Here is a 12,414-nt window from a genome sequence, read left to right as displayed (position 1 = left end):
ATGCAAAAGCCACATGAGAACATTATACAAAGTATACTAATGTAATCCATGAATTATTTTATTAACCAATTTATTCGAAAAAATTATAACCTTACAAACGAATATAATACACTTAGGGCATCAGATCCAATATCTTGTTAGAATAAATTCTCTCTCGTAGAGTTTAGAACCAACCCTATTACTTCAAAGTGAATCCGAGAAAATTAAGTTAAATGTTATATTTCCCAACAACTGATATCCACATTTTTAACTTAAGTTCCTTAATCTACCAACTTAATTGTTTTATTAAATACAATATTTAATCAACCAATCAAGTTAATTTTTCCCAATTAAATATGTGTAGCATGCAGCAGACTGACTTAAGTGGATCATCTGCATTTGTACATCAAGCATGTACATTAATAAATAACTTTTTTCGAATTAAATTAATTATAGACATTTTCTATTATTATTTTAACTTGTGGGTTGAGTTAAATATATTAGCTCATTCTTTTTACAATATTCCAATCGTCTCACCTAATGGGTGTAGCCATGTAGGTTCTTGTAGCATTGGTAATAATATTAGAACACTTCTGATGTTAAAAGCAATGAGTGACATCTAGTAATGCATCATTGCTATCCAAATTACAATAAGTCATGATTTGACATATTCATTACTCTGATGATATCAATGTGTAGCGTATCCCTTTATCCATGATATCTAGATTGAACATAAGTTATGGAACAATTACACTTATATAGTCTCATCTGCTTATTTCTTGATTCCAAGTAGACTAACATAAACAAATGAGTCTGATATCCCATATCAAACTCATTTGTGCACGACCATACATTTCTAGTCTCACTTGATCCAAAGGCCTATGATATCACTCCCACTATGTAGGAGGAATAAATCCTATCTTGATCACTCTCATTCCACTACATAAATTGTGACATACCGAACATCCACCTTTATAACACAATCATTTACGGAAAATGTTTGACTGTGTCAAAACATGTGACATTTAATATTGGAACTATGATGACCTCAAATCTAAGGATTATATTCACTATCATCACTATGAGAATTGTTGTGATCATTACATAATAATCCAAGAAGCATTCTCATGATGGGTCAATCTAGTACATCTATCTTTAGCATGTTCCTATGCATTGACTCAACATCCTTATATCCATGACAAAGCTTTGTCATCAGTCAATGCATATTAGTCTTAATGTAGTATTGTAGTCTAAACCCATAATGGTACTTGACTAAGGATGTTTAAGAATAACCATATTATTCTTTGGACTTTATGATTAACAATTTATTTAAACACAAAAATATAAATTGAAAATAACAATAATAATGCCTTTTATTAATAAACTTGGTAAATACATATGCAAAATACAATTATCTCATGACTGATCTTTAAAAATACTCTAACATCCACCACCTCCTGAAGTTTAACAACTTTCATCTAATTATCTTATATAATCTATGTTGAAAAGTCAATTAAGAGGGTGTTGAAAAGTCAAAAATAGGAGGTACAATTGGCACCAAAAGAAAAAGTGATAGGCAGGTTGTTTAAAGTTGAATAGGATAATTGCAATTTTGGTCCCTAATTTTTTAGGCCATTTGCAAGTTGGTCCCTGAACCTCAACTATAAATAGGCCTAATCATTTTTCATTTCAACCATCCCAACCAATCTTTCTCTCTTAGTTTTCTCTCTTCTTCCATTTGAGAATTCTTAAAGAATTCTATTTGTTTGTAATATTTTGGAGATAGTAAAGTTATCATCTGGTGTTAGTGCCCGAGGACGTAGGTATAATTTACCGAACCTCGTTAAAACTCTTGTGTTCTTTCTTGTCCTATTTTTCTTTCAATATTTGAGGGTATAATAGTAGTATTTAATTATGCTATTAAATTACTATAGAAGGGATATTCTGACTAAGGAAAGACTTGGTATTTAAGAGATCCTTGTGATCCACCTCTCTTCCCTGGGAATTGAACTTTGTGTGATTTTTTAGCACAATAATTTACACGCTTCCGACCCTATTGGAACAACAAGTGTTATCAAGAGCCGAAGGTTAATCGTAGTATGCTCTGTGGTTGCGTTTAAACCGATCTTCCACATCGAAAAGATTTCTTAGGTATATTGAAATATTATGGAGAAAAAACGGTGTAGGAGCTTTAACATCGTCCATGTGGACAAGACCGACAATTGCAAATGCAAGATTGGCCGTGAAGATCTTTGATGGCACGGGCCATTTTGGTATGTGGTAAAGTGAGGTTCTAGATGCCCTTTTTCAGCAGGGTCTAAACATTGCCATTGATGAAGAGAAACCAGATGATGTACAAGAGAAAAATTGGAAGGCGATCAATCGGTTGGCATGTGGCACAATTTGATCATGCTTTTCTCGAGAACAGAGGTATGCTTTTTCAAAGGAGACTTCTGCAAATAAGTTGTGGGTGGCACTTGAAGAAAATTTTTTGAAGAAAAACAGTTAAAATAAGCTCCACTTGAAGAAAAGACTGTTTCGCTTCACTTACATCCCAAGTACCATAATGAATGATCACATCACCAAATTTAATCAGTTAGTCACTGATTTGCTAAATATGGATGAGACATTCAAAGATGAAGATTTGGATTTGATGCTGTTGGGGTCACTTCCTGAGGAGTTTGAGTTCCTAGAAACTATTCTACTTCATGGCAGGAGTGATATATCTCTGAGCGAAGTCTGTGCGGCCTTATACAGTTTTGAACAGAGAAAGAAGGACAAACAAAAAAACTCAATCAAAGATACAGAAGCTTTAGTAGTCCGAGGTCGTTCATACACTCGGAAGAAAACTCAGAAGGGGAGATCAAAGTCAAAGTCCAGACTTGGGAAAGATGAATGTGCCTTTTGTCACGAGAAAGGCCACTGGAAGAAAAATTGTCCAAAGCTAAAGAATAAGGGAAAAGCTGTTGTAGATGCTTGTGTTGTAAAGCATGATACCAGTGACTCTGAACTATCACTGGTTGCATCATCATCGCCGTTCTATTCAGATGAGTGGATATTGGATTCGGGTTGTACCTATCATATGTCCCCTAACCGGGAGTGGTTCTCTGATTTAGTTGAGCTAAATGGAGGAGTTGTTTATATGGGCAATGGCAATGCCTGTAAAACTGTTGGGATAGGTTCAATCCAATTAAAGAATCAAGATGGATCAACTAGAGTTCTGACTGATGTTCGGTACGTGCCCAGTTTGAAGAAAAATCTCATCTCATTGAGAGCCTTAGAATCCAATGGTTCAGTTGTTACTATAAGAGATGGGGTTTTGAAAGTGACATCTGGCGCACTTGTGATATTGAAGAGCATGGGGAAAAATAACTTGTATTACTACCAAGGTAGTACAGTTATTGGAGCAGTCGCTGCAGCTTCCGGTAACAAAGAATTGGACTCAATGCAATTGTGGCATATGAAGTTGGGACATGCCAGTGAAAAATCCTTGCAAATTCTGACAAAGCAAGGATTGTTGAAAGGTGCAAAGGCTTGCAAATTAAAATTTTGCGAGCATTGTGTTCGGGAAAGCAAAAGAGAATGAAATTTGGCATCGCTATCCATAATACAAAAGGTATTTTGGAATATGTTCACTCAGATGTGTGGGGGCCTTCCAAAACACCTTCGTTGGGAGGAAAACACTACTTTGTTACTTTTGTTGATGCCTTTTCCAAAAGAGTTTGGGTGTATACCATGAAAGCTAAGGATGAAGTGCTTGGAGTTTTTCTTAAATGGAAAACTATGATCGAAAACCAGACTGGCAAGAAAATCAAGCGGCTCAGGACGGACAATGGAGGGGAATATAGAAGTGATCCGTTCTTCGATGTGTGCCAAGAGTATGGTATTGTTCGACACTTCATAGTTAGGAATACACCACAGCAGAATGGAGTGGCAGAGCTTATGAATCGAACATTGCTGGAGAAAGTTCGATGTATGTTGTCCAATGCTGGGTTGGGCAAGCAATTTTGGGCTGACGCTGTGACATACGCTGGCCATCTTGTTAATCGTTTTCTATCATCTGCATTAGAAAGAAAAACTCTTATGGAGGTATGGTCTGGAAAACCGGCTACAGATTATGATTCCTTACATGTGTTTGGATCCACTGCATATTACCATGTGAAGGAGTCAAAGTTAGATCCGAGGGAAAAGAAAGCTCTCTTTATGGGAATCACTTCTGGAGTAAAGGGATTTCATCTTTGGTGCTTAGACACAATGAAAATGATCTGTAGCAGAGATGTTACCTTTGATGAATCTGTCACATTGAAAAAGGTAGCAGATAAAGATATTCAGACGAGCAATACTCCACAGCAGGTGGAGTGTACTCCAAAACAGGTGGAGTTTGAGCAGATGGGGATTTGCCCAGTTAATAAGTCTAATGCTCCAGCCACAATGGAGGAATTAGAGGTTGAAGAGGTTCTGACCCAAGAACCGTTAAGTACACCAGAACCAGTTGCAGTTGCAAGTCCACAGAGAGAAATTCGTAAACCTGCTCAATTTACTGATATGGTAGCCTATGCCTTTCCCGTTATTAATGATGATATTCCTGTCACTTATCAAGAAGCAATGCAAAGCTTAGAAAGTGACAAATGGAAAAGCGTCATGGATGAAGAAATGCAGTCTCTCCGGAAGAACAATACTTGGGAGTTGGCGCAATTACCGAAAGGTAAAAGGGCAATCGGATGCAAGTGGGTATTCGCAAAGAAAGATGGATCTCCTAGCAAGAAAGATATTCGCTACAAGGCAAGATTGGTAGCTAAAGGCTACGCTCAAAAGGAGGGAATTGACTACAATGATGTATTTTCCCCTGTTGTGAAGCATTCCTCCATCAGAATTTTGTTGGCCTATTGAATTTGGAGCTAGCTCAACTTGATGTTAAGACGGATTTCTTGCATGGTGAATTAGAAGAGGAAATCTATATGACTCAGCCCGAAGGATACATAGATGCTAGTGGTAGAAATTGGGTTTGTAAGCTGAACAAATCGCTATATGGATTGAAGCAATCCCCGAGGCAGTGGTACAAGCGATTTGATAGCTTTATGAGAAGGCAGAAGTACACAAAAAGCAAATATGACAATTGTGTGTATTTGCAGAAGCTGCATGACGGATCTTTTATTTATCTACTCTTGTATGTTGATGATATGTTAATCGCTTCGAAGAGCCAAAAAGAGATAGATAAGCTGAAGGCTCAGTTGAATCAAGAGTTCGAGATGAAAGATCTAGGTGAGGCCAAGAAGATTCTCGGCATGGAGATAAGTAGAGATAGACAGAGAGGCAAGCTTTGTTTGAATCAGAAGCAATATCTGAAAAAGGTATTACAATGTTTTGGTGTAAATGAAAACACAAAACATGTAAGTGCCCCACTTGCTTCTCATTTGAAACTTAGTGCTCAATTATCTCCAAAACGAAGAAGAAAGAGAATATATGGCAAAAGTCCCATATGCTAATGCAGTTGGGAGTTTGATGTATGCGATGGTGTGTACGCTGACCGACATTTCACAAGCTGTTGGAGTTGTGAGCGGTATATGCATGATCCCGAAAAGGACATTGGCAAGTCGTGAAATGGATTCTACAAGATCTTGAAAAACCGTAGATGTTGGTTTAATTTTGAACAAGATAAAGCACTTGGTCGGTTTGTAGTTGGATATGTTGATTCCGACTTTGTTGGTGATTTAGATAAACGTCGCTCAACTACGGGTATCTGTTTACTCTTGCGAAAGCCCAGTGAGTTGGAAGTCTACCTCATATCTCTGAGAGCAGTGTCTACTACTGAGGCAAAATATATGGCGATTATGAAGTCATTAAGGAGGCTATTTGGCTTAATGGATTGTTGAAAGACTTGGGAGTTGTTCAAAGTCACATTAGTCTATATTGTGACATCGAGCGCTATTCATTTAGCGAAAAATCAAGTCTATCATTCAAGAACCAAGCATATCGACGTAAGATATCACTTTGTGCGGGAAGTCTTTGAAAAAGGAAAAATTCTACTTCAGAAGATTCCAACAGCAGATAATCCCGCAGATATGATGACCAAGGTGGTAACAACAATCAAGTTTAATCATTGTTTGAACTTGATTAACATCCTGAGAATTTGAGCACCTTCAGGTGTATGGCGCTCGAGAGCGCATTTAGAGGCACTACAAAAGATAGCTTTATCGAATATGGGGAGTTGAAGGAAGTGTGTGAAGATGTGATTATCCTAATCAAATCTTCAAGGTGGAGATTGTTGAAAAGTCGATTAAGGGGGTGTTGAAAAGTCAAAAATGGGAGGTGCAATTGGCACCGAAAGAAAAAGTGATAGGCAAGTTGTTTAAAGTTGAATGGGATAATTGCAATTTTGGTCCTTAATTTTTTAAGCCATTTGCAAGTTGGTCCCTGAACCTCAACTATAAATAGGCCTAATCATTTTTCATTTCAACCATCCCAACCAATCTTTCTCTCTTAGTTTTCTCTCTTCTCCCATTTGAGAATTCTTAAGGAATTCTATTTGTTTGTAATATTTTGGAGATAGTAAAGTTATCATCTGGTGTTAGTACCCGAGGACGTAGGTATAATTTACCGAACCTCGTTAAAATTCTTGTGTTCTTTCTTGTCCTATCTTTCAATATTTAAGGGTATAATAGTAGTATTTAATTGTGCTATTAAGGAAAGACTTGGTATTTAAGAGATCCTTGTGATCCACCTCTCTTCCCTGGGAATTGAACTTTGTGTGATTTTTTAGTACAATAATTTACACGCTTCCGACCCTATTGGAACAACAATCTATTCACATCGACTTCAAAAATGTTCTTAGCTAACATCTGTCGCTCTACCTTCTTTACCTAAAAACCAAAGTGCTTGGTTGGAACTTGTGTCAAACTTGTCTTCTCTATAAATTAGTTTTATCCAAGATTGAAGTGGTTTCAAATTTTCATTACGTAGAAATGGTCTTTTTTATATATTTTTCTTTAAGATTGTATTTTAAACTATATCATTGTCATGTAAAATATTTTAATCTTTATAAAATAAAAAAAAATTACTTGATATAATAAAAAAATTGGATCTAGCAAAAAAAAAAAAAAAAGAACCGGAGAAACAACAATTTAATCATTTTTTCCCTTGTACTTCGTCATTCTATCTCTATAAACCCTAACCATTGTTGTTCCCTTCATAACTTTTTCATTGTGATCTAAGTCAATATTGTAAGTTTATTGATGTTTTAAAACTTAATATTTTTTATTAAACCTCAAGTGCTAGAAAGCAATAATTTTTTTTTATTTATTTCTTTTAATATGAGTGTAGTATCACTATTTTTAGTTTTTATTTTTTAATACAATGTCTAAAATTATCTATAGTCTCTCTCCAACTCTTAAATAGGAGGATAATGCACTTTAATACACATGAATTTTCATTATTCTATACTGACAACAATACCATAATTTTGTGAATAAAAAAAGTAGGAGAGTTTTAGAGCAAAGCAAAGAAACGGTAATACAAGTTACGGTAGCCATACTACAACAACAATTCAGAGCTTGGATGATGAAAGGAGAGGAAGAGTTCAATTTGATTTCTCTGTACGTGAAAATATATAATAATCATTTTCATAGTAACTTATTTGAACAATCCCATGCTTCAACTTCAGGTCAATTTTTCCCCTTAAATTTCAGGCCTCTTTTCATGATTCTTTTTCGATTCATAATTTAGTTTAATGGCTTGCTATTTTATTTGGGTGCTTATTCATGAATGAAATAATTTGCTAATTTTAATTTCTTCCAGTTGTTTGAATGCTATATTTAGGTTTGGGGAGATAGATACCGAATACCAAATGCTCAAATTTAATTTTAATTGATAAACCCTAATTATTATTTAACTTACAATAAATAATATGAAATTAAATAAACAAATTCAATCATTAAAAGATTAACAAACTTACAATATGATTTCTTTGACGTGAGATTTGAGAAAAACAATTATGGAGAGAAGAATACTGTAAGTTTGTTAGAGATATAATGGTTATGTCAAAAGAAAAGTTTTGGGTTAAAGTATCGTTGTTTACCAGTGTTTTCCTTCTGAAATTTAAAATATTTTTTAACATCCCCTGCCATAGAAAATTTATCATATTATTTATGATGTATTTTTAATTATTTAATGATATTTCAATACTTTTTTTATATCATGGATATATAATTTTGATAATTTTTTACATTGACCCTTGAACCTTAAATTTAAACTCGAACCCCAAATAGGTTTAAAGTTTAGGGTTCAAGATTCGAGTTCGAAATTTAGTGTCTAAGATTTAGGGTTTAGAGTTTAAAGTTTAATATTTAAGTTTAGGGTTCAGGGTTCAAGGTAAAAAATTATCAAAATTATGTATCAATAACATGAAAAAAATTACTAAAATATCATTAAATAATAAAAAAAACATGAATATATGATGGGAAATATTTATAAACTAATTTTTTCATAGCAGTAATAAGACTTGAAACATTTTTTAAAGGAAAAACTGTTTAAAAATCTAATAAAAATTTAAACCACCCTACACAAATAAACTCGTTTATAAATACTTCTTTTCAACTCTAAGTATAAAAAAGTTAAAGTCAACTCTATAATTAATATTTTATGGAAACATTGTCTCAACTCAAATAAATTATCATTCTTAACCATTTTCTACACAATATATAACATTTTGTATAAATTAATCGAGTAACAAATTTAATTATTAATTAATTCGTTTATAATTAATTAAATGAAAGTAATAAATTAAGTGGATCAAATCATAAAAACTAACCAAACCGACCGAAATGGCATTTTGAGTTGGGCCCACTGCTTAGATTTTACTCTATATTTAATCAAAGCGTTTTCCACGGAGACTCAATAAGAAATATAGATAGATAGACTACCAAGTGAGTCAATGGTCAACACAATCTGCCGCAATTTTAGAACATTAAGCCTCCCAACTTCTTTACACACGTGCGAGCACACACCCATTTTTTAACACCTTTCCCTTCTAGCCCAATTTCTCATTATAAAATTTTGGGGAAATAGTTCATTTCTCCAAATAGTCCCTAAAACTTTTTAGGATACTTCTATTTTCATCCCCATTTTTTTAAGGTCAATCCATAATTAAAATTTATTTGGTCACTCATTTTTATTGATATAATAATAATTTTATCTTTAAATAGTTACATATTTTATCAATTTAGTTTTGATTGTAAAAATTTTAACAAATTCAATTCTTAAAGTTGATGGAATTTGTAAATTTAGTTTTGATTCTAAATATTCAAAAAATATAAATAAAAATTCAAAAATTTAAGATCTTAACAAATTTAAAATATATAAAAATAAAAAGTTATTAAAATTTATAAAACTATTTGTAAAAATATTCAAACAGTTAAAAAGTACTTAAAGAGTCGTTAAAAGTCAATATGTTATTTTAAAAATACGTAATGTGAAGATAAAGGCGAAAATGAAAACTTACGAATCCATAGCGATGGATTTTTATATTTTTAATATTTTATATTTTAGGCGAAAATATGAACTAAATTTTCTTTTCTTTCATGTTTCGGTTCCACCCTCAAATTTAATTGGTTTTCTTTATTTTATTTTTTAATATTTTATAATTTTAAAGTTTTTAAAATTAAGATTATTTGATAAAATATTCGAATGTTGTAAGTTAAATTTATTATGTTTAAAATTAAAATTAAACTAATAAAATATATGAAATATTAATTGTTGAATTTATTATTATATCAATCAAAATTTTATTTCGTAGGTAAATATATTTTAAACGGTTGAATGAATGAACTTGAAATTACCCTGACAAGATAACCTAATTTACCATTTTTTAATGACTAACATAGAAGTCCATTCAAATTTGAGGGACTATCTGAGGAATTTATCCAAAAATTTATCAATCAATCAATCAAAATTTTTACAACAGTACCCACCGCAATGCACAAGCCCAACCGGCCCTTAAAAAAACCACGCAACAGCCCCCCTTCTCTCCTCCTTTCTCTCCAATTCCAACCACACCGGCAATTAGATAACATGGCTCACCGCCTCACTCACCGCCGCAGCTTACCGGCACCGGAACCCAACCCATCTTCCCATCCCTTAGATCCCACCCTAAAAAAGTCGCCCAAACCGACCATAACCACTCATCCAACAACCCGAAGCTCAGATCCGTTAATGGCTTCCAAGAAGCCCTTTTTCATCACCAATCGCTTCTCCAGATTGAGCCTCAATCACAAAACCCAAAAGCCTACCAACACCCAACACAGTAGAGACATCCATTTACAAGCCAAAGCTTTGACAGTTTCAGCTGATGCTGATTCCTCCATTTTTTCACTTATCAAAGCAAATCATCTGTTGGCCCATGAAAAGGCTAAAGAGTCATTAAAAGAATCGGTCAGGAAAGCGTCAAAGGATTTGGGTAGAAAGAAACAGCAGCAACAACAACAACAACATCACCAAAGTTCAGTACTTGATAGCAAGAAATTAGCTTTGACGGTGAAGGAGAAACAGTTGAAGAAACGAGATGAAGGGCATGATAATGATGATATGAAGAAGGCTTCAGCTTCATTAGGCAGAAGGAGATCCTTAGGCGGTTCACAAGTAGAGTTGGGTGATATTCTTGCAAATTGTGGTGTCAAAATTGTTTCAGTTGATATGCCACCGTTTATGCAGATCCATGCGGTTGATTGTGCAAGAAAGACTCACGATAGCCTTGAAAAGTTCACTTCTAAAGCCCTTGCCCTTACTCTCAAGAAGGTACTGTTAATAATTTATATAAAAAAGTGGTTTAGTATATCCAATTACTCGCATAGAAAAGATTTCCCCTTTGCTACTACCTGTTTATGGCGTTTTTGTTGATTCTATGAACTATGATCTGGGAATTTGAATTACAGTTTATGAGTGACATAATTGAACAACTTTTTTGGGTGTGCAGGAGTTTGATGGTGTCTATGGACCGGCATGGCATTGTATTGTGGGGACGAGTTTTGGGTCTTTTGTAACACATTCAGTTGGTGGGTTTCTCTATTTCTCAATGGATCAAAAGTTATATGTCCTCTTGTTCAAGACAAGTGTCCAAAGAGCTGATTGAAGTGTGGTGACAAACATAGAACAAAATTTGGAAGTTAAAAGGCATTTGTAGTATAGCAAAACTTTTGGAAGCTTAAAGCCAGTGTTTATCCATTTGTAGCTTGTACATTGTTTTTCATAAGAACAAAAGAGTAGGATATTGAAGTCTTTGGCAAGTGGTCTAGCCTGTATGACATTCTTCTTCTAATGTATCGTTTTAGAAATACAGAATCCATTAGCAGCTCATATTCCAATCATCCAATATACCGTCTTCGTTTTGTTTCTTATCTTATACTAATTTTTGTTCTTTGTAAATTTCTTATTGTTTCTTATCTGAGATTGCTTGAAATTCTTGATTTATTACATTGCTAGACAATGGAAGATGGTTTGGTTTCAGCACCCTAGCACTAGTTCAAACGTGGCATACTATGGTTGGTCCCCGCACTAATAGGAGTCTCTCAAACTACAGAGGACCCCTCATGTTCCTCCCTGCAAAGCTATCAAGTTCATCATTTCACATTTTTACCTCTGATTCTGAGCACACGGTCATTTCCTGTAATTTAGCATTTAATTTTTTGACAATGGTTGTCGCTGTATAGGGTCCATAAGCAATGGAGCCCTATGCGTGTGCTTATTAAACTCGCAAAAGATCGGCGTCACTTCCACTTTAGTTTTGATGCAAAGCATTGGTCTTCCGAACATGGCTATAAATGGCAACCCAACCCTCTAGAAAATGCTCTTGCATGCCGCCTGGTCAAGCTCATACGACCGAATATTTAAATAACACGACGGATAAAAACATTGTCCGAGCGAGTTAAACCGTGTAGCGGATGGAACATTACTTAAAAAGAGTGTTGAAAGGACCGGTAATGAAGCGCTTTTGACAGGTTTGTTTCTCTCAAATAATTTAGGTTGGTTGGAGGAATGGGGCCTAGTGCTCTGCTCATTTCAATTGGGAAATAAAGGGATTCGGCTAATGGTGTCGGGGCTCTCAGCCACTTGAGATAGTCCAGTAACTTCCCAAAGCTTTGCAGGGCGTTTATACAATGGACTTTTTTTTTTATTTTTTTAAGGAAATAAATCCTTGGAAATCATATTAGATATATTAAACATTATGGAAGATTTATGTTTCCAATTATTGAAATCTATGACTATTTAGCACATTATCAGATATACTATTTTACTTTGATTGATGAAATATAAGGTTACTTAAAATTATATATTATTAAATTATCCTTGTTGTACAATCTTTTTCAACTAGTTTAGCTAGGGGTAAAAATGTTATCTAATGAAGATTGCTCTCAAAATCTTATATTACCTAAGGAAAAGTTAGTC

The 12,414-nt window shown here is 34.2% G+C and overlaps 1 protein-coding gene across 1 annotated transcript; it reads left to right on the top strand.

Annotated features, from left to right (window-relative positions):
• The first annotated feature begins 9,959 nt into the window (after positions 1-9,959).
• LOC108478217 (uncharacterized) lies at positions 9,960-11,336 on the top strand. Its single transcript, XM_017780652.2, has 2 exons — positions 9,960-10,767; positions 10,946-11,336. Exons 1-2 carry the CDS (start codon positions 10,045-10,047, stop codon positions 11,099-11,101), a joined length of 879 nt encoding a protein of 292 aa, XP_017636141.1. The 5' UTR covers positions 9,960-10,044; the 3' UTR covers positions 11,102-11,336.
• The last annotated feature ends 1,078 nt before the right edge of the window (positions 11,337-12,414 follow it).

The sequence above is a fragment of the Gossypium arboreum genome, chromosome 12, assembly GCF_025698485.1.
Source record: "Gossypium arboreum isolate Shixiya-1 chromosome 12, ASM2569848v2, whole genome shotgun sequence".
Taxonomy (NCBI): Eukaryota; Viridiplantae; Streptophyta; class Magnoliopsida; order Malvales; family Malvaceae; genus Gossypium; species Gossypium arboreum.
This window is presented reverse-complemented; position numbering and strand designations above follow the sequence as displayed.

Bases quoted from the DNA above. Each gene is read 5' to 3' on its own strand.
- LOC108478217 (XM_017780652.2), top strand. From the start codon at position 10,045: ATGGCTCACCGCCTCACTCACCGCCGCAGCTTACCGGCACCGGAACCC. The intron at 10,768-10,945 runs GTACTGTTAATA...TTGGGTGTGCAG, and splicing joins TTGCCCTTACTCTCAAGAAG to GAGTTTGATGGTGTCTATGG.